At 25.8% G+C, this 22,733-nt stretch overlaps 1 protein-coding gene across 4 annotated transcripts; it reads right to left on the bottom strand.

The window, feature by feature from the left end:
• Positions 1–404: 404 nt before the first annotated feature.
• LOC107439334 (phosphorylase kinase gamma) lies at positions 405–22,733 on the bottom strand. Of its 4 annotated transcripts, none has more exons than XM_016051892.3 (15): positions 22,505–22,733; positions 17,362–17,400; positions 16,972–17,130; positions 16,228–16,397; positions 15,757–15,811; positions 15,191–15,256; positions 13,352–13,424; positions 11,580–11,670; positions 10,572–10,662; positions 9,706–9,735; positions 8,434–8,557; positions 6,945–7,031; positions 4,576–4,617; positions 1,691–1,807; positions 405–702 (listed from the first exon to the last, which is right to left on the bottom strand). In XM_016051892.3, the coding sequence occupies exons 3-15, from the start codon at positions 17,064–17,066 to the stop codon at positions 556–558; spliced, it is 1,188 nt and encodes a 395-aa protein (XP_015907378.1). In that variant the 5' UTR covers positions 17,067–17,130; positions 17,362–17,400; positions 22,505–22,733; the 3' UTR covers positions 405–555. The 4 variants fall into 4 exon arrangements, with proteins under 4 accessions (XP_015907378.1, XP_015907379.1, XP_071039587.1 ...); XM_016051893.3 differs by having other exon boundaries at positions 22,529–22,710; XM_071183486.1 differs by having other exon boundaries at positions 6,951–7,031; positions 22,529–22,710.

The following is a 22,733-nucleotide window of genomic DNA, read 5'->3' as shown; positions in this document are numbered from 1 at the left end:
CATTCTGAAACAGAATTTATGTCTAGTGATAAATTCCACCTCAGAGAGAGTTTATTGCATATGATATCTAATAAAATGCAACACTTGAAAAAATGAAGAAATTTTTTTTGTGCAATTCAAATTTTCCTTTATGTTGGAAATGAGTTTGTCCATTATATAAAGCTGAAATATATTAATTTGACTTCAAAACATATGCAAAAATAAATTAATGAAAGAACTTTCAATGGAATTGAATCAGAAAAGTGAAAGAATATTGGGAATAGTAAAATTCCTACTATTTACACTATAAACATTCAGTTGATATTTACAAATACATGAAAATAAGGAAAACAATACATATAGCAATTTGATTTAAGATGTAGTGATAACTACACAAAGTTTGTTCAAGAAAAGGTATCACACTATTCTTTACTAATACTTTATTTTAAGAATAAATTAATAAATATGAACAGAGAAAATTAATAAACACCCCATTTTAAAAGGGATCTAAAACTTTACTTGAAAAATTTAGCTTTCATGGTTCAGTAAATAACGATTCCCTTTTTTTAAGTAGTATCAATTGGCAGCAGCAAGTTTTAAAGCTTCGTTGATCAAAGTTTTCATTTCTGTACGAGGTCTGTTTTCAAAAAGAGCTGCTCTATTCTGCATTTCTCCCTTCTTTACCCAATGACAGTACACTCTAAATGCACAACCATCAATTACCTATAAATAGGTCAAAAATATTTTCACTTATAGACCAAAGGATTTCACATTTATATTTACATAAAAAAGCAATAAAAATTTAGTCATTCATGAAATTTCAAAGCACTAAATTAAAAATGGCTGACAGTATTTTAGCTTATTTGAAGAAACTTTTAACTTAGCAAAAAGTAGACAAACATTCCGAGTTTGAGCAGTACATGGATATATTCTTCATGATTAAATAATAGATAGTTGCTGGAAATATTTTATATATTTTGCATAATTAATGCTTATGATTGATGTAAATCCTTCTATCAGTAATCACATATTCACTTGCTCCTGAGCAATACTCATATAATTGGTTAAGTGATGGAGAATAATCAGACTCAGTAAACACATCCAAGCATCCACGAAGACAAAAAAGTCAGTATAATCATGAACTACAAAAAACGTTTGGAAAATATAAAGAACATTATAGGTATTGAAAATTGCCCACTAGATGCCTTTCCTTCTGCTCGCCTGATTCTGGAAGCCTTAATGCCTTTCTTTGCAGATATCTTAAAGCTTTTAGGCGCTGTGAGCAAGCTTAGTTTGTAATAAACCTCATAGCAAGAATAGCTAAAAGCAAAGAAATTGGTGTGTTTGACTATGTCCGGCATGCATAGTCTTTATGCTACGGTGCAACCTTCGGGCATGTGTTGTAATATTACAAAACTACATTCACTTAGAATGCCATATGTATTACGATGACCAACATAAATTTTCAACTAATCATTCTATTGTCTGTTTTAATTATCTACTCCAGCTACCTTTTTCCTGATGCTTACAGTCATGGATCACTATGCAATCCCTAATCTCTACATGATGTACTCTATCTTAAAAATTTGTTGCAGCATTTTTTTTAATCACTTATGATTAGTAATAAAATTCATTTATATTCATTATAAAGTTATGTTTTTTTTAAAAAATTCTAAAAGAACGATTGAAAGTGAGGAGCAACAATATATACCTTGCGAAGTGTCTTCAATCGGTATGGATCACCTTTGGCAATATCTACAGATAGTGGTTCAGGAGTATATTTCAATCTCTTTAAACGTATCACAGCACGTACACAAAGAATTCCAAACTAAAAATATGAATAAGAAAATATTTCATTGTATTATGTATATTAAACTAAAGAAATAGTATAGTATAAAAGAAATAAACTAAATAAGACCAAAGAATTTTATGTTCAGTAAAAAAAAAAAAAAAAAAAAAACTTTTTTGGTGCACTTGATTAAAATAAATAAATATTTAATACGCACAGAAATTAAAGCTACAATTTCAAATTGTGGCTATCTTACCATAAAATAATACTTTGGAAGTTTTCTATGGTGACCAATAAGTTTTCAAATACAACACAACAAAATTAACACGAGAAGTCAATTTGAACACTATTTTGATCAATGACAAAATATTTGCATGGGACTAAATATGCGAACTCCTTCATCCCTTCCATTAAAAAAAAATTAAGTGTATTACATCATGCATAAAATAATAAGGATAAACCTCTAACTTTTGACATTTAACTCAATTTAGGAATAAGATATTTGGTTGCTTAAATGGAAAATAAACTGGAGTGCATTTTACTAAAAAGAAAAACTCTGTTCTGCAAGAAACTCCACGAAAAAATTTTGATCATTAAAGGATTAAGTAGGCAAATTAATACATCACAAAAAATATTTTTATCATTTGATTCTTTACATAAAATTCAAACTATTCAAATTAATAAAGTTGAACTTAATAAACAAGATTTATCGGACAAACTTCAGCCACTTTTTTTGGCATATGTAAAGTAGTTTTCCTTTTATGAGAGTAGAAATAATGAAGTAAAGAGTATATAATAAATAGAAATAATGATTTGCAGAATTTTATTTTATAGTACAAATAGCATAATAGTTCAAATAAGAGTGTAAGTAAGATGTTTTGATTAATAACTAAATGTTATGAGCTGAAGGCTAAGAGTTTTTAAATTGATAATCAAAATTCCTTTTTTAAAATTTGTCTGCAAATTTTTTTTTCTTAAATTTGTATTCAAAATAATTAAGGAAAATAAAATGATATATTCCATAATGGTTTATTTGAATAATAGCAGCCTTCATAATTTCTGGATTGTAAAGTCGAACAAAAATTTTTAAGATGTTAAAAAAAAGAGAAAAAAAGAAACAAAAAAACCAGAAAATTAACAAAATTAGTAAATGAACTTGTTTGAAAAATTTTTGAACAAGTAACTCATGAAATCCATATACAAATACAAATTTAAGATTATTATCGTTACTTATAGTTTATGTGAACAAAGCTGTTATTTTAAGTAAACATTTTGCAATCAAAATAACTTATGAATATCTGATTAATAAATTAACATTGATTTCAAACAATAATTCAAGACAGTCAACAGTAACATATTTAAACAGAAGAGCACTTTCACAACAATGTTATAAACGTATAATAAATATAGACGAAAACATTAGGCAAAAATAATATCAATATATCAAGTTTAGAAAAATTTCAAAATTTTTATATGCACTATTGAGACAAGTCAGTTTACAAAATACATGACTGAATGAAACTCTTATTTAAAAGTATATGAATGTGCCTAAATGAAGGGCAACGATTCATTTAAAGAAACATCAGGGGTGATTGTGAAGGGAAGTTAAAAACCCTGAAAATTTTATGAGCATAAACTTGATAAGAGGATATCAATTTATTTACTATTCATATTTAATATAATTTATGGAGCTGAGATTTATAATTAAATTACCTTTCAATAAAACAATCTTATAGTAACTAATTTAAGAAAAATTTAGATTGAATTTAGATTAAAATTGAAATATCAGATTTTTAACGCGTAAATACAAATCGGGAATATGATTTTTAGATCCTGTGAATACAACTACCGACATTGGATTTTAAATTTGTGTGAATACAAATTGCAATATTGATTTTAAAAACGTGTAAATACAAATTGCGATGTTGGATATTTAAATCCTGTGAATACAAATCGAGATGTAAGATTTTTCAATAGCCTGAATACGATTCACAATGAATAATTTAAATAAGGTGAACACGAAAATCGATGTTTGATATTAAGATTGCATGAATATGAATCACGATATTAGCGGATTCCAGCGTAGTTTCAAATATTAAAAACAATGAAAATCTGATAAACCAAAAAAAAAAAAAAAAATTGCGGAAGAGTCACTTGGTTTGTTAACGTGATTTAGCGAAGGTTTCAAAATTTAAATTTTAGGTTGCGGTGAAAATTTCGTTGGATTATAAGTTTTTATTTGCTGAAGTCCAAAACATTTTATTGTCTAATTTTTCTCTCTTAAAAGACAAAACAGTAAAAGGAAACACGAATATTATAGGAACTAATTTAAAATAAACTTCTTTAAATCTTTCTGCTCCACATTAAAACAAATATAAAGTAATTTCTGTCATAGGCAAAATATTTAAACTTGCATGAACTCTATTTGTTTAAACAAAAAGCTAGCCATGTAAAGCAAAAAGTTTTTTTTTTCATTTTTAATTTTACTATTTCTGCTTAATACAAAGCCACTAAACAATTTTCAATCGACAAAAATATCATTTATAGAAACAAGTATTTTAATTAGTTAATAAAACTTCCACTTATTTCAAATAAACTCTAAATTTTTAATTTCAATGTACTATTTATTGCTATTTTTAAGTCAAATAAAATACCATGCATACAAATGTTATGAATAAATTATTTTCAACAGAAAATTTTGAAACATTGGCTTAGTTTTACAAAATAAGGGGGCAGTAAAGTTTTGAATAAATGTACCCAAACCACAATATGTAATATTTACAAAAGAAAAAAAAAAAAGAACTTACTTGAAAAGTCTTTCTTGCATTGAATACTCTGCCTTTTGCAGTCTAAGAATAAAAGATTAATAGTTATGAAATAGAAAAGAATATATACAAAAAATAGTGAAAAAAATAAGATGCCTTCATAATTCAAAATAATACACAAAAAGTATTTAATTGGCTTTTACTTAATAATTATGGAATTTTATGTGATTTGTTAAAACACACATATATTTGAAGGTATAACCTAATTTACTGTCTCATATATTTGCAAAATAAGGTTAGAATTAAGAAGTGGAAAGTTTAGTGCCAAGATGACTTATGACTTAATTAGAGAAAGAATGATAAATTTAAAGGTTAATTTTATATCAATATAGCATTTTTAAAAAATATATCACCGAATGCAAAAATAGCTTCAGTAATGCATATTAATTTTTGAGAAAGCTAAAATGATATAGGGAGCATTTTTTGTGCCAAATGAAATCAAGTGTAGCTAAATTTTCATTTTGATGAGTTGAACTCTTAAAAGCGTGTTTTGTTTAATCTAATAATGCAAAAATATTGGGAAGTATAACTAATAAGTACAAAAAAAAAGGAAACCATCAAAACCTTTTTTTTGCTTTTCAGTTTTGTGCATGATTGTGTAGTGTTAATTCATAGAATTTCAATAATTATGAATAATTTTTTAATTTCCCCATGTGAAATAAGTATTTTCAGCTAGTATAAAATAACAACTAATACATTTACTCGCAATATCTAAGTGCATTATGCTATAGAGCAACTCTGAAAAAAAATTGCACAAACTGCTTTTGTTTGTTTACTAAAAAGTAGCATTACCTTTATTCTAGTAGAACAGCAATGTAAGAAAAAATAACATAAGTAAAAATATATAGGTATTTATATAAAAAAAAAAAATATTTTAGTAATCAATTAAGTAACTCTCATAATATTCTGTGGATCAATTAAATCAAAATTTTAAAATAGGCTGACACTATCCGGCAAATTAGAGTATGTTCACTTCAGACCTTATCTTTATTTACCATTTAGTGGTACTTCATGTTTGGTTAGATAACAAAGTGCAGCTATCTACTTGGTAGCTACTGCAATATAAAGTCTCACTTAGTTACACACATTTTATTTATAATTCTTCAACCATAAATTAAACTTGATTAACATTGAGTACATTGATATTGCTTGAGATATATCAAATCTGTATATCAGTACATGTAGCCAAAGACATTTTTTGAAACATCTTAGATACCAAACTACTTTTGAAAAAGGCAGATGATCAAGAAAAATAACATATAATTTGCATTGTTTAAGGTATAATTTAATCATATAAAGGGCAAATTTATCGTAAAAGAATACTACAAAATACTATTTACAATATCAAAATTACTGTTTCGAACAAAAAGTTTTAAAAGTTCCCAGTATAATTTTATCACTGAAGTACTAAACAACTGAGATTAGTTTGAAACTAAACACAATTTTTTAAAAAAAATATTTTTGCATTAAAAGAAAACAGTTAGTTAATATTCACTCAAACTAATATTTAATTAAAACTAGAAATCTGTCATCATTAAAATCAAATTTATAGAATTCACTATTTCATGAAATCAAATGAAACAGACACATTAATAATTGCTTGAAATAATAAATGAGCACACAGCTAAAGAATTCAATACCATAAAAATTATGAAAAATTGTTTATTGAGTTTCTTCTTCATAAAATGACTGAATTGTCAAAAAGTTGTGAAATAGTAAATCAGAGTCATATAAAGATTTAGGAGATAATTTTACATAGATCATTTCACAATTTACACACAATGCCAGAAAAGTCTTTTTTATATTTCAAACCCCTATTAGTACTAAAAATACAATTACTGTTTTTTTTTTTTTTTTTTTTTTTTTTTTTTTTTTTTNAAAGGCCATGTGTGTCCCTGCCTTTTTTTTTTTTTTTTTTTTTAACAAAAGTTATGCGGGTAGTTAATGAAAGTAAAAATTATTAATTCAGCTGCTTCTCTAATCAATTATTACCTTTTGTATTTTGTTTCCTTTATAACCAATTAATTTTGGTTTCTTCCGTTTGATATTTTTATATCGAATTTCAAAATAAAATTGAATAACTCAATTGCCAACCAAATGAATATTCTCATAGTGATGTACTTCCCACCACCAAATCAGGAATGAATGGGCTAATTTATTAAACTTAAAATAGTTACAAACTACAAGTGGTTGTCTGTCAGAATGACAGTGTCAAAAGGGCTCATTGTCACAAAAGTTTGCAAAACCCTGCTTTAGAATAATGAATAAATATAATCATTAAAATAACTATAATAATTTTTATAAGGAAATGAAAATATTTTTTTAAATTATAATAATGAATAAGGACTTACACTTACTACTATTTTGAAAAAGTCATGCATTAAAGCTTCAGAAGCTGTTATTCTTTTCTTTGGATCCAAGACTAAAAGTTTTTTGATCTGAAATTAATAAAGAAAAAGAAGCTCAAAAAATAAAAAAAATACACAAAAAATGAATTCAGAGGTAAATTAAAACTTACAGATTTACACAGAAAAAGCATTACAAAGGCATATAATTTAATTGATCAATTCTACATGAGATAGCGATAATAAGTAATAATTAGTAGTAACATAGTTGCGTCAAATCAAATCAAATAATATTTTGACAATGCCACACAACTCTAAGCCTACTGCAATTTTAGGTTTTGTGTTATTATTCAAAAACATGATGAATATACATTGCCTGTTTGATAAGTGATGAGATTGACAAAAAGGTATAATGCAACATAATAAAGATGTAAGCAAAAACACGAATATACATTGCCTGTTTGATAAGTGATGAGATTGACAAAAAGGTAAAAAAAAGCTGAAATTCTCAGTGGGTTATAATATAGGAGTAACAAACAAAATAAAGTTTAAAAAAAGAAATCTTAATTATATGTTACAACTTTGCATGAAAATAATAAATAATTATGAGCTATGTATATAAAAGAGAAATAAGTGATGCTAAAATACAAAAATAAAAACAAAAATTTTGTGTTGAAATTCACTGCACTAATACTGACTCTTAATAAAAATAAACATCTGTAACTCATTTTCTGTGAACTGGAATAAATGTTAACATTAGTCACATCAAGAACAATCCTTAGTATACCACTGTAAGCATTTACAAAACATTTCTCACCCTCTCTTCTTTTTAAAGAAAAAAGGTACAGAAAAAAAAACATATAGAAAATAAAGACTGATTTTTTTTTAAAATTTAATATAATAGTTATTTAAAGTCAACTACAAAAATTGCATTTTTAAAAACTTGAAAAATTTAAGTAGAATTTTTTTAAAGGAAAAGAGCAATAGAATATCTATTAACTTTTAGCAAAATTATTTATTTCAAAGAAAATCTCACCCACTCCCAATGAAAAAACTACTCATCCTTCCTCAAATGTTTAAATGTAGTTTTATATGTATTAACTAAGTAAAAAAATTTGTTTTATCAAAGAAATTTTTTTCATCGTCCAAAACCATTCTGGACAACAAAATTTATATTTTTTTATCCATGGTACTTAACATAATTAGCAAAAGTTTAATTCAAATATAGTAAAATTTTGGGGGAAGGATTCTTATGCAAGGTGGATTACAAGATTGCATTTTAGTAAACTAAAAAAATAAGAATAAAGTAGATAAATGTTAACCTTCAACAAAATATTATTTAGGTACAAAATTATTTTCATAAAAAATATAATCAATCTTTTTTTGTTTTAAAAATTTAAGTACAGTTTTCAACCTATTATAGTAACTGTCACACAATATATTACAATATTTGGAACAAAAATTGAAATAATGTTAATTATTACAATCAACTTACTAAATCCTTTGGTAAATTTGTAATGTCATCCCATTCCGGACTGCAGAATTCATACTTTCCATCCATAATATTTCTTAACATTATCATCTGTTTTTTATGCCAAAATGGTGGAAAACCAACAAGACTATAAAAATAACACATGCCTCAATAAAAAATAAATTATATTGATGGTAAAATGAAAAAGTGAAAATTGTGAATAAGTTTTAAAAAAAAAGGAATATGAGGGGAAAACATAACTAAAAACTATTTTAATTAACATAAAGAAACACACAACAACAAATTATTATAATGAAGAACATTTTAAAATAAAAATTATCTGTTCTTTTTAAAAATGGGTAAATGTTCTCAAGGAAATAATTTCAAACTGGTATCTCTAAATATTACATGGGAAAGATAGTACAGTAAAACCTTGATTACGCCAGTTTCCGTCTTAACTAAGCAATCAAATATTTCTTGAATTTTGTTTCTTTTTCTGTTCAACATTTATCTTTATTAAAACTCCCAAAAGAAATCTGAACTTTATTTCTTATTTATTAAAAAAAATCTAAAACTACCTTTCTTAACTTTTCCTTGTTTCACACAGTTCTCTTTCTCATCAAAGGGGAAAGATATAACATGATGAATTGCAAGTGTATAACTTTAGTACTTGTTAAAATGTACATTTGAACATGCACAATTTATTCAAATAAAACTTCTTGGTTATCTGAGTAAGTTTTGATTCATTTTAACTTAGATAATTACATCTCTACTGTAATTACACAGAGGTATTTAAACAGCACAAATGTTTAAAAACAAGGAATAATAGTATTAAACAAAAAAAAAAGAAAAAGAAAAAAAAAAGAAAGAAAGAATTCCAAATTGAACCATGCAGAAATTAAATAATTTATTTATAACAATAATTTTAATTGTTTTCCTTGTGTTCTTATAGTTTATATTCATAAAAGATCAATTTTTAACAATTGCTCATTATGATTTTACTAGGTAACTAAATAATTTACCTTAAATCAAACAATATTTACAGTCAAAACTGATCTAATGTTTCATGCAAGTAATTTTCTAACCAATATATTTCAACATAACCTGTATTTAAAATTCATTCATTTAAATTCAATGCCAAATTTCAATTGCATTATTTATTATTTTTAAAATAAAATATAACAAACATAAAATTCTGTATATTGATGTTCTAATGTTTTTGAGATTTAATATAGAAAATTCAAATGAAAGCATTTAGTGTTTAGAAAAGAGAAATAATGTTGGGAATTTACTTACAGAGTATACATGATGACACCACATGCCCATCTGTAAATAAATGCAAAGTTTTAAAGTGCAAGTATTTTTTTGTGCACAATCACAAAATTTAATAAATAAATCAAGAAAATTACCAATTATTTATTTAGACAAACTGCTTTTGAAAAGTTCCTTTTAAGTTATTATTTTTTTGATAAATAATTTCTAATTTTTTTAATAATGGACTTATAATATTTTAATTATAATCTAACAATAAAAAAAAATCAATAAAATTTATGCTGCCTTTCATAATTGTGTGTAAATATAGTATTGGGAGTATTTAACTTTTTTTCTGAATAAGCTTTGCTTTGGGGATAAATATATAATTTATATTGTTCATTAATGGTATTTTCCACTGCAAAAATCTCTACATTAGATAAGTTGATTTCATTATTCCAAGTTTGAATTTTTGCATATTTGGTAGTTGAAAAATTTTATGCATATTTGGTAAATAAGTGTACCTCCAACCTGGCACTTATTTAAAATAAAAAGTTATATACATTTGATATTTTGTCATATTTGTGAAGAATCCAAATGTGTCAAAAAAGGCATATTTATTAAAAGTATGGTTTTGTGTCTGCTTTCTTAATTTAATAGTTAACAGTAATCAATTAGTATACTTAAGGGTAGCTTTTTATACAGTTGTACGTGAAAATTCAATCCTTAAAATCGAAGCCATATTAAGTGTACTTTTTATTTTTATTTCATTGTACATGTCAAACAAAATAATATGTATGATCATGAGAACTAGCATTAAAATGAATAATTTATACTAATTTGTTTATGTTTTGTATCAGCATTATTAGAGATAAGTATTACTTTTTTTTCTTCACATATAAAATACTCACATGTCGATTTCCTTGCCATAGCCATCAGCATTTTCATACATGGAAGAGCGGAGTAATTCAGGTGCTAAATAGCCAGGTGTCCCGCATAGTTCTAAAGAATAAGAAAAATATTGTTTAAAAAATTACATAGTAAAATAAAATTATGCATTCATACAACAACAGTTTAAGAGTGCACTATAAAAATATAAAAAAAGCATAGTATAAATGAATAACAAAAAGCTTATTATTAATAAATAAACAATTGAGTTTATAGAGCTCCGAATCCTCTTAATTATACAGATCCAAACAAATATAAAACAGCAAAAACTAAATGCAATCGCTAAATTAAAAAAAAAGATAATATTAAATTAAATAGATATTATTTTATTTTAAAATAGATAGTTTATTTCTTCATATTTTGGCACAACTTTCTTCTTAAAATATAATAAAGGAATTATGTCAGTATGCAAAAAAAGATGGTCAGTTTAGTAAAAAAGGAGTTCATTTGTTTCGACTTACAAATACTTTGAAATAGATTTGCGAGACAGTTAGATGTTAGAGCGGTGAAAAAGTCAATAATTGAGATTAGTAGTCACAGAAAATTGTGGGATTAAAAATAAAATAAAAACCCATTCTTTGTTGTATGCCAAATTTTACACTTAGAAATGATTCACTAATTTTTATGACACATAAATATTAGCAGAATTAAAGTTCATGTCATTATGCTCTACAAGTAAATATTATCACAATTAGTTTTTGAAATAATTGTAGTATTTAACTTTATTAACTGCAATTAAAACTAACTTAAAGTGAATTTTTTTAAAAAAAATCGAATTTTTTTTTTATTACTAAATTGTGCCCAGCTTCGAAAAGAAATTAACTGAATCAAAACACTAAAGACTGCTATTGATTAATATTTTTCTACCATATTCAGATTTAAAATAAATAAGCTAAAATAATCATACCCAAAGTCTTAACTTTTAACACAATAGGGATCATTCTGTTGTTAAAAAAATATTTATCACTTACCATATAATCTTTCATCAGGAGATAGAACTTGTGCAAAGCCAAAGTCTGTCAACTTTACATTAAAAGAATCATCTAATAAAATGTTTTCAGGCTAAAATATAAACATATCAAAAAGATAATTATAATATTACACATAAGTATTAAGAAAATTGTAGAGATCCAGAAATTGTATAGTCATGGGCAGTTTGAGCACTTTTAAATGTAAAATATGTGCTACACCTGTATAATATGCATGCACATTGTGCAAAAAAAAAAAAAAAAAAAAAAAGACCACCCCAAATAACATTTGATCTAATGTTCTGGTCTTCACATTCTAGGACTCAATTTTAACAGCTCGAGAGAGAGAGACTGCAAATATGGCAATTAATAAGTGCAGATGATATTTTAAGTTAGAAAATCAGACACAAAAACGTACTTTTTCAGAATAAACAACCCATTTTTCCCCGACCCATTCGTATTTCTGACCCTCATAATATAGGGAGGGAGTAGCCACAATCTGGTAATTATGGTCCCAATAGTTTGAACAGGAGAGCGCCCCAAAATTTGGATCCTTTAATGTTAATTTTACTTTCTGTATATTTCGCTATATCTTAAGAACTTTGCAAGCAAATTGAAACATTTTTGCACACAATTATAAAATTCATTAAACCACACATAATTCAATGCAAAAAAAATTTTTTTTAAGTAAATATTTATTATTATTTAATTTAAATATTGTCTAAAAACTTTTGAATTGTAAGGTATACAATTTTTGTATTATTTTAAAGAATATAATTTTATACAGTACAAAATTTCAGCAAAATTAGTCGAATAGTTTCTGAGAAATCGAATTCTAAATATCTGACTTTTAATTCAATTTCAAGGGAACTTTTCAACCGATTTCGCTCAAAATTCCTATTGTGCACTCTCCAGATCAAACTATTGGGACCTTATTTTGAGAGTCAGAAGTCCGAATCCCTTGAAAAAAAATGTATGTTTATTCAGAGAAAGTATGTTTTTATGCTTGATTTCGTAACTTAAAATATCGTATGCACTTATTAATTAGCATATTTGAGGTTATCCCTTTGAGCTATTGAGTCCTAGAACGTGAAGATTTGATCATTAGAATAAAAGTTGTTCATTGTGGTCCGTTTTCTTTTTGGCACACTGTACATAATTATAATTCTTTACAGTACTGACTCATTATTTAACCTAATATAATTTTGCGACAAATTTAAAATTCTCTAAAATAATAATAATAATAATATTTTCAAACATTTTTCATATCTTTACTATTTTTTATCACAAAAATAAATAATGTTAACTGAGTATTCCTTTCATTTTTAGAAGAATAAACTTAGTTTACAGTCAGTTCAATTTTAATTTTTAAAGTACTTTTTAACTTTTCCTCAAATACTAAGGTCATGTGAGAAAAAAAATGAAACAGCTGGTTCAGATAATCAAAGTTTCAATTCAAATGATTTAAAATACATCTTTTGTAATAACTGAGAAATACCCAGACAACTTTTTAATATCTTTTAGAATTCTTAAGTTTTGTAATGAAATAATATGCCTTATTTTAAGATATTAAATTTTTTTTTTTATGTATATTAACTGAAAATTATAAAAATTTGCAATTTGGGATATAAAGTGTTCCATAACTGCTCTTTTATCTGGGAACAATACCTTGATTATTTTTTAATTTAAGTTTAAGCATAATATGATGTACAACATAATCCAACATACAACTATTTATAAAGCTGATAAAATATAAATGGGCAAAGGTAAATTACCTTTAAATCTCGATGAACAACATTTTTATCATGAATGAATTCGACTGCTTCAAAAAGCTGCTTCATAACAGTTCTGTAACGAAATTGATAATGTATAAAAACAAAATTTTACAATCATTACATTTTCATTAAATACAAATATATATGACTGTGGAAGAAATAAGAACAAATATAATCACAAATAAAAATTTGTAATCAGTAAACAACTATTGCAGACTTTAAAAAAGAGGAGGGAGTGAGTCAAAAATATTTTCAACTCTGCAATTTTTCTTTTTTTAATATTAAGAATTGTGAATTTTTTAATGTGACATTTTTTAAGGCTTAAGGCTAACAAATTTAAAAATATTATGAATTATTTGTATATAAAGTTTCATACTGAAAATATATATTAAAAACTTTCTTTTCATCAAAAACTTCAAAGTTTCCCCAAAGATAAACTGTAGAAACTACACATACATAACATAATTATACATAAAAGCTCATAAATTGTAGAAAACAAGATAAATATAACACTTTATCTTAATTTAGAAAGAAAATTATCTCAAATTATTAAAAAGTTTTATAGTACACTTTCTTGAGACCTATTTGTTGAAGAAGCATAATACTTTGCTACTAACTACTTTACAGAAAATATTATTCTTTAAAATATAACAATTCTATAATTATCTCTTTTTTGGTTTTATATAAGTTTGAAATGTAATTTGTTTCAATTTTGATCAGTAGAGAGCCGTATATCATTGATAATGTAAGATTTCAGAAAATTAGACCATTATAATTTTCCTTATTTGGTTTATTTAAGATTTTAAATTAGCTCATCAATAAATTTTTTTAATGCATATCAGATAAAAATTTCATTCAGGGTGGATTTTTTTCTATAAATCAAAATGATGACACAGTGAACAAAATGCTCAGTCTCAAAAACGGCAGTTGGCTTTTACCTGACTAAAAGCTATAAAAATCTTTCCTATAACAAAAACTAAATCTGTTATATATTTGCAAAATTTATTTCAAGTAAATGGGACTGTACTAAAATAGCAGCTATCCTTTATATGTTATAGTGTTTTGAGAAAAAGCATTTAAAATTAACAAATGCATATTGTATCCAAACTATAACGAATAAAAATTGCACAGAATCTTGGTAATTTCTAAATGAGCTGTTTAAATAAAAAAGCTGAAAAAAATATTTCTAAAAATGCATACTGTTGTATGTAGAGTAAAAAAATAATAATTTACATACTTAAGAGTGGAAGTTTTCTGATTTTTTAAAAATTAAATGAATCAGACCGTGCAGATAAATTTTATTTTCATTCAAAAGTATATATTTTAAAATATTCTATTATCTGAACATTTCTATTACAATTAAGCTTTGTACCAACAAGTATTATTTTCACAAATCCTTCCATGATAGATGCTGAGCCAATTAACACAAAACTATTAATAATAAACAACCAAGCATTTGCATCTTCATAAATCACATCTTAAGCTACCACAAATTAATTGTTTAAAGAAAAACAAACCTACAGTCACACTCAGGAGTGACAAATACTGTAGTTAGACATTCATAGCATGCTATTATACATTTATTCATAATCATAAATTAGTTGAATAGAGAGATTTTGCATATAATTAGTTTTATATTAAATACAGCACTTATCTTATTTTCTTCATTTTAAAAAATGACATTTTAGAGGAAAATATTCAACCAAGTGCTGTGAAGCTCAAATAGCATTAGCAAGAAACCGTAACCATAATGGAAAATTTCTCAATGCTTGAGAAAGAAATGAGGGAATTTTAAACAGAACAAATGCATGCAGTATTAGTTTATTAACTAATAATTACTTGGTCTTCTTTTCAGATAAGGCAACTACGTTAGTAAGGTAGTCAAAAAGCTCTCCATTTTTGCATCTAAAAAGAAACTAAATTTAATATCTTTCTCAAAATTATAAGTCAAATAATGTTAATAGTTTAGATTAGAGGTGCACAACTATTATTTTCAAAGTATGATCAATTTAGGCAAAGTCACAAAGTTCAATTTTCTGCCGTCATTTAATAATCATTTATTAATTTATTGCATTAATAAGAACATATCATTTTGATTATATGTTCTAAATGATTTTTGTTTCATTAAATGAACTATAGCCTATTTTTTTAATTTTTCTCAACACAAAAGTGAATGTATTTACTTAAATTTTAATTAAAAACCAATTTTCCTAAACTCTTTGGACAAGTAACTCCCTTAAAATGTTATAATTTAAAAGTCATAATGTATTATAATTAATAATATCTATTAGTTCTAATCTATCATTATCTATTCAATAACAACAATTCTATTCAATAAAAACTTTTGGTCTATGGGCTACAAGTTCTGCACCCCTACAATAGGCAGTTTAAAGTTAAAAACTTACATTTCAAAAACTAGGAAAATGAAAGTTGATGACTCAAATACATCATGTAGTTCAACTAAAAACAAAAGAAGAACAATAATATTTTAAATGCAAAAAATTCTAAACTAAATTAAAATGTAAAGTTAGCTAAATGTAAAGTCAATCTTAAGAAACTAACTTTTCCATACAATAGAAACAAAATTTCAAGACATATTTTTAGTTTCATATTTACTACTTTTTAAAATTTATCTTTTTAATCCTGTGTTATACGCTTTCCTAGTCCTTTTGTAAACTGAATAGAACTAATGTGTAAATTGTTAAATATTATTTACTAAAAAAGTATTATTTTCACTTAAAAAAAAAGATATGATCATGTAAATTTGATTTTTGCTGAAAATGACCAGTCTTGTATTGCTAGTTTTTTTTAAAAAAAAATAAAAGTAATTAAAAATGCTATTTCAATAAAAAAATGAATAATTATAAATATTTTACTTATGTAAGGATGTCCAGCTACTAATTTTAAAACTGATATTTCTCTAAGAGTCGCTTCTTTTAAACTACCAGAAGAATCATCCATATCTGCGCTGATGTCAATAATTTTAGCCGCAAATTCTCGTCCAGTATCTTTTTCCACACATCTTCTTACTGTGCTACTCACGCCTCTGCAAGAAAATATCTTCAATTGAAACCTCATTTGCAGTTCAAAATTACAATAAATTGATTCTGACACAAAATAACAAATAACTGCACTTAAAATATCCAGGGTTGAGAGTTCTTTCAGAAAAAAAGAAACTACGGGGTACGTTAGTANGGGGGGGGGGGGGGACTAAAAATGACAATTAATAAATTTAATTTATCTTTTTTCTTTTAAAAAAGCTGATTTTATTTAAGTTTTGTAAAGAATTTAAAAATCTAACACCCTTTAGGTTTATGCATAAAATATGTCAGATTTTAAATTAATACATAAAATTGCGTATATTTTTTCAAAAGCAGTTCATATAATCGAAATATGCTCCATTTGCTTAAATACACTGTACCCTGTGAGATTTTAATGCATAGATGGCTTCAAACCCAATAATAAAGTCAGCTTCACCAACAAGAAATGTAACTGAGAAGACAGCTCTTCTAGCATATATAATTTATCATTATATATCCATTTAAAGCATAGGTAAATATGATAAATTAAAAACAAAAAATATTTTTTCAGGTTAAATACTAAACAATAAAAAAACATACCTTCCAAGAACTTCTTTGGGTTCATATTTTGCATAGAAATCTCTAGCAACATTCTTGTCCGGCAACTCATCATCTTCTTTGTGTGAAGAAACCATGTTGAAAAACTGATTATTGTATTTTTCTCAGTGCCCAAAGAAGCTCCCTAACTGATGGTGTTATCTGCAAAATTATTAAAAGAAATTTTCTTATTTCTGTTTCTCTTTTGACTTTTATTTATTAACTTTTCTTTTTATCAGTGAATTTTAACCAATTCTGTCTGTATCTATTATGACAGAATTTTTTAAAGAGCATTTCTAATAAATCATTTCAGACATGAAAAACACAGTTAAAATTTTAATGTTTTATCAACGTATCTGTAATTAAAAAAAAAAAAAAAATTATATAACTTACTGTTTATCACAGCCAGCACATTTTCTGATAATTTCAAAACTGAAAAAAGAAAAATATAAATTAGTGATCAAACAAAATTATTAAAATGATTATCAGCAATTAATCAAGAGTAGCATCTAAGTTATTTTATGGTAAACCAAGGAAAATACAATTTGTTTATACCTCTACCTAAAATCAATTTAAGAAATATAGAGAATTCTGGCAGAAATTAATCATTAATCTAAAAATAATTAAAATAAAAAGATGTTCAGCACAAATAATAATCTAAATCTGACTAATAATCTGAAGGAAAAAAAATTAAAAATAAAAATCAAATTTGCAATATACCCTTTAATAATAGACTAATTCCTTATCACAGTAATACTTAGAAAATTTTAGCAAGAAATTTGGAAAAGAATGAACCTTAGAGCATAGATTTTATCTTCGTAAAAATTTTTTGAAAAGGCAAAATAAGTGAGAGATTTTTTATCTTTATATTATGTTATTACATTTAATATCATGAGAAACCTAGTTTTGCACTTTGTGGAGAAAAAATGCAGTTCAAAATAAGACTTTCAATAAGTAGAATTGTCAGAGGGTTAATTTACTACAAGTGTACACAACAAATAATAGACCGATAATTAATAATTTTCCTCAATGTTAACTTTTTAATATTATTTATAAAAACTCAAGATGCAACATTGAATTACTTGACTCCCAAAATACTTCAAATGCAGAATCTTCAATTCACTAACCTATTTTTTCTTCTTTTTAACTGATCAGCATGAAAGAGGCTGTTAGTGGTAATTTATACTTGTACAATTGATGTGAAAATAAAAACTAGTAAAATAAAGAAAGAGATTGATTGATAGAATCATGCAAAAAGGTGAACAAATGATGTTGCAATGTTGAAACTGAAGGAACAAAATAGAAAATCTTATTTTATCTGCTGCAAGGTTCAACTGCCCATTCACTGGAATAAAAATCTTTCTTAGCAGTTTGCTTTGGACTCTAAGTGTGAATTTCGAGCAACAGGGCTGAAACTGTCCAATTTTTACTGAGCCTTAATAGCCATGTGTGTTTTGTCTTCATATAAATTTTTGTAACATTAGAATTATTCTTCTCTGAATGTTTTATTCATCTAATGTTTTATCTACTAAACTAAAACACACTTTTAGTTATTACTGCAATTATGAACTATTCAAAAGTTGATAGACAAAATAACCTCTCTCTATAGCGTTTTTATCTACCGTATTATCACAGCTCAGGATATCATGAAGTTTTAAAATATAATTTCCTAAATGCTTGTTAAAAGTATAACTTTTAGGTTTTTTAACAGTTAATTTGAATGTTTAGAGATTACTTATTATTGCAGCCTAATTTGCTTTCCATTTATACTGTTAAAATATTAAACATGTTAACTTCTAATAAACTTCCTTTTTTACTATAACCTCATAGATATCAACTCTTTGATGTTTTTTTATTAATGTAGGATCAGTTTATTTATTGTACCTTTTGTCCTGAATGAGTTTTCATTTCAATTAGAAACTACCAGGCCTAATTAATCATATGCATAATTAAAGGGCAAAATTAGCAGTGACCACTCACCAACTAAATAAAATAAAGTGGCAACCAAATAAATTATCATCACACACTCACTCGACACCGCCTCTTTTATTCATTTGACATTCCATCCTCACTACTCCTTAGTTCCAGGAAATTCACCCAAAAACGTTTATTTTTATTAACATCTATTTATTTTTTAATTAAATGTTTGACAAGTTGCAATGAATTTTATTTAAGAAATATTCAAATAGGCTAAATTTAAGCACAATAAAGTTTTAACTTTCATTTCAACTTTCAATCAATTCAACTTCCATTAATTCTAACTTTAATTTTAATATATTTGAATGAAAGGATTTTATTTTTTCATTGTCGTCTAATATGATGTTCTTTAATGATCTTTTCTACCCTTTTCTATTGACAGTTTGTATCCATATATTTTCAAAACTGGCTAACTTTATTTTTTATTGAGGTCATAAAGTAGAAATAATCACTGATGAAAAGAAACTCCTCAAAGAGTAGGCTGATATTTTATTTTGTTTCTTTGCTGAAAAATAAAATATTAAAAAAAAAGGTAGGTACTATATTTTGTCTAAAACCCAAACAAAATGACAATAAGGTGGGAAGAGAAATGGCAAAAATAGTTAATACAGTCAATTCGCTATAACTCGAAGTACGATGACTCGAATATTACTATAACTCGATTTTTTTTATGTGGTCCCACCCTTTTATCTTCAATTCCATGTTAATTATTCTCGATTACTCGAATTTTACTCCCTTTAACTCGATTTTTTTTGGATCTTTTAAACAAAGAAAAGAAACCTAGGAGCTGATATCTTGCTCCTTCCCTTGCAACACACACACAATGTCTTTCGCACTCTTCATGGAGAAGCTAAAGCTGTCCCTCTTGAAGTATGTGAACAGTGGTTAAATGAAACGTTACCAAATTTATTTCAAGGATACAGTTAAAATGATGTTTTCAATATTGATGAAATGGGTTTATTTTTTAAATGTCTTCCAAATAAGACTATGATGTTTTAGGATGAAAACTGCTCAGGGGGTAAAATGAGCAAGGAACGTTTGACTGTCCTAGTTAGAGGACAGTCAAGGAACCTAGGATGACATCAGTTTTATTTCAAGACTATGTAAGAAAATTGGATCGGAAATTCTTCGCCAAAAAAAGAAAAGTGATACTCTTTATGGATAAATGCACAGCGTATAGTGATCTACCGAATTTGAAAGCAGTAAACTTGCAATTTCTCCCGCCAAACACAACAGCAAAGTTGCAGCCGATGGACCAGGATATTAGAAAGTGCTTCAAACAGTCTTATCGTAAATGACTTGTCAGAAAAATGATCTTAAATATTGTAAGCATTTAGAAGATTTGTAATTAATAAGAAATAATTAAATAATCCGACAATATTTTGAAAGTCCAAAACCAAAACTAACGGTAAGTCGAACTTCCAATATGTCGAAGTTTTTCGTCAGTCCAGATTCGAGTTATTGCGAATTCACTGTATAAACCACTAAAAGTAATATTTCCAAAAAAAAAAAAGGTTTAAAAATAAAATTAAAAAAAAAAAACAAAACATGACAATAACTGAAGGAGAAGATTAATCTGAAAAGAAAATAGAAATTGAAAAAGGTAAAAAAAAAAAACAAATGCAAAAGAAAGAAATTAAAGATAAAATGAAAGAAACAATGAAAGAATACAGAAATGAAAATGACAGCAGCAGTTGCCGAAAATTTATTCTTAATAATCAAGGTTTAATTGGCCTAATTTCAAGAGCTAGTTATTATATTTATTTTGATACAAAAATTTAAAATTAATTATGAAAAAAAAAGTCTAAAATCGAGTCTACTTTATATTCTTCTTCTTAAAATTAATATTTTTCTTTGAAACATATATTATAAATACAATAAATAATATTCCGTGGAAATGATATCATATAATATTAATAAAGTTTTTTAAATGAAGCATGCGATAATAACTGATACTTACCGCAAAGCACGCGGTAAGCAGAGTTCATTCTAGGCAGGGTAAACAGGGCGCAGCACCCTGCTGCCCTTTCAGTCAAAAGAATCCACCCTGTTGCGCCCCTGAAGTAAATTAGTGCCCTGATATAATAGACTCCATACCCTTTTTTTCCTCAACCCTTCTCTGTTTTTTCCCCAAACTCTACTATGGATTTCTTAAATTTTTGTTATTTTCAACTCTTTTTATTTAGTTTGTCATTGCTGTCAATACATAGATTTACATTGGAAAGGAAAAATAGCCATCACACCCCCTTGTTGCACTTGTCTTTGAAAGTTTGCAGTTACTTCCACTATCATTAAATCATAATTATTTAGAATGTGTAAAGACCATAGAAAGAAATTGCCTTTTTAGAATAATAATGCCCTTTTTTTAAACTTCTGCACCCTGCCCTTTTTTCTGCCTAGAATGAGCTCTGTGGTAAGTATCAGTTATTATAAATTGTTTACCATTTCTTTGAAAGAAAAAAAAAACTTTCCTGAAGTAATTTTTATTTTTATCAGTAGGTATCAATAAAAAGTTAAAATTTTTCATACTAGTTCTCCCTCCCCATATTTTTTAAGATCTTCTATTGTCAACTTCTTTAAGTACATGTTCTCTTTTTTTGTTTTAAATATTCCTTTCTGATCTTTTGACTTATAACTTTATTTTCTCAATACTTTGGGCCATTTGACCTTCTGCAAGAAGTACAATATTTAAAAATGCTATTTTTATTCTAAAGATGAATTTGGCACAATGCATAAATAATCTCATTGATACATGCTTTTTCAAAGATTATTTTGTAACATAACAAAAAGTATTTAAGGTATAACATAATCACAATTTGAAGAAAGCGGAATCTTTGACACCTATGTAGTAACATAGTATGAATAATATTAGTTTGCATACTATATAATGTTACATATTATTTTTTTAATATTAAGATTTTAAAAAAATATAATGAGCTTATATATATTTGTGCTTAATAATTTATCATTTCTGAAGCACATGTAGTACTAAGACGTTTTTACACATATATAATTTATGTTTATGTGATTTATTACACATATTTATAGTCTTAACTGTTCAAAAAGTTATATTAACTTATCTTTAAGACAAATGAAGTTTTCTTTTTTAGTTTCAGATGATGCTTGTGAAATATTGAATTGGAATTGAAAATAATTATAAAATTATGGCTTTGCTCTTTAGAAGTTATTATAGAATAATCGCTAAATTCTACCAAAATGTATGTGCTATTAGATAATAGCTAATTCATATTATTTTTAAAAACTACTAGTAAAAAGTTATTACAAATTTGTATTGTTTGAGAAAAAACTCGAAAATGTCAACTTATCGACATACGTATATTTTTAAACCATAAGTAAAAACAAGATTCAAAGCATTTTAAATGTTAATTTGATGAATATCTCAAAAACTACATTAACAAAGATCTCAAAATACATGCTACAAATATAAACACATTCAGTTCTGTTCAATGAGTAAGAAATTTTTGATCACAATTAGCAATAAATGTACCTGTACAAAACAGGTCAAAATAAAAGTTAAATACAGTAATGGCTTTCTTACGGAAATTGAATTGTAAGTAATTACTTCAGTCTTTTCATATTTGTAGTGAACTACTTTCCTCAATTTAATACGATTAAAAAATAGAATTAAATGTGGTTATAACTACTGAACACTATAAATACATTTGACTTTGAATGTTTTGTTTGTTTATTTCATACGGAACGTTTATGGCTGTCTGTTTCTGTTTGTTTGAAACCTTTTCAACTAACAGCGATTTATAAAATTCTGC

The sequence above is a fragment of the Parasteatoda tepidariorum genome, chromosome 7, assembly GCF_043381705.1.
Source record: "Parasteatoda tepidariorum isolate YZ-2023 chromosome 7, CAS_Ptep_4.0, whole genome shotgun sequence".
NCBI classification, from domain to species: domain Eukaryota; kingdom Metazoa; phylum Arthropoda; class Arachnida; order Araneae; family Theridiidae; genus Parasteatoda; species Parasteatoda tepidariorum.
This window is presented reverse-complemented; position numbering and strand designations above follow the sequence as displayed.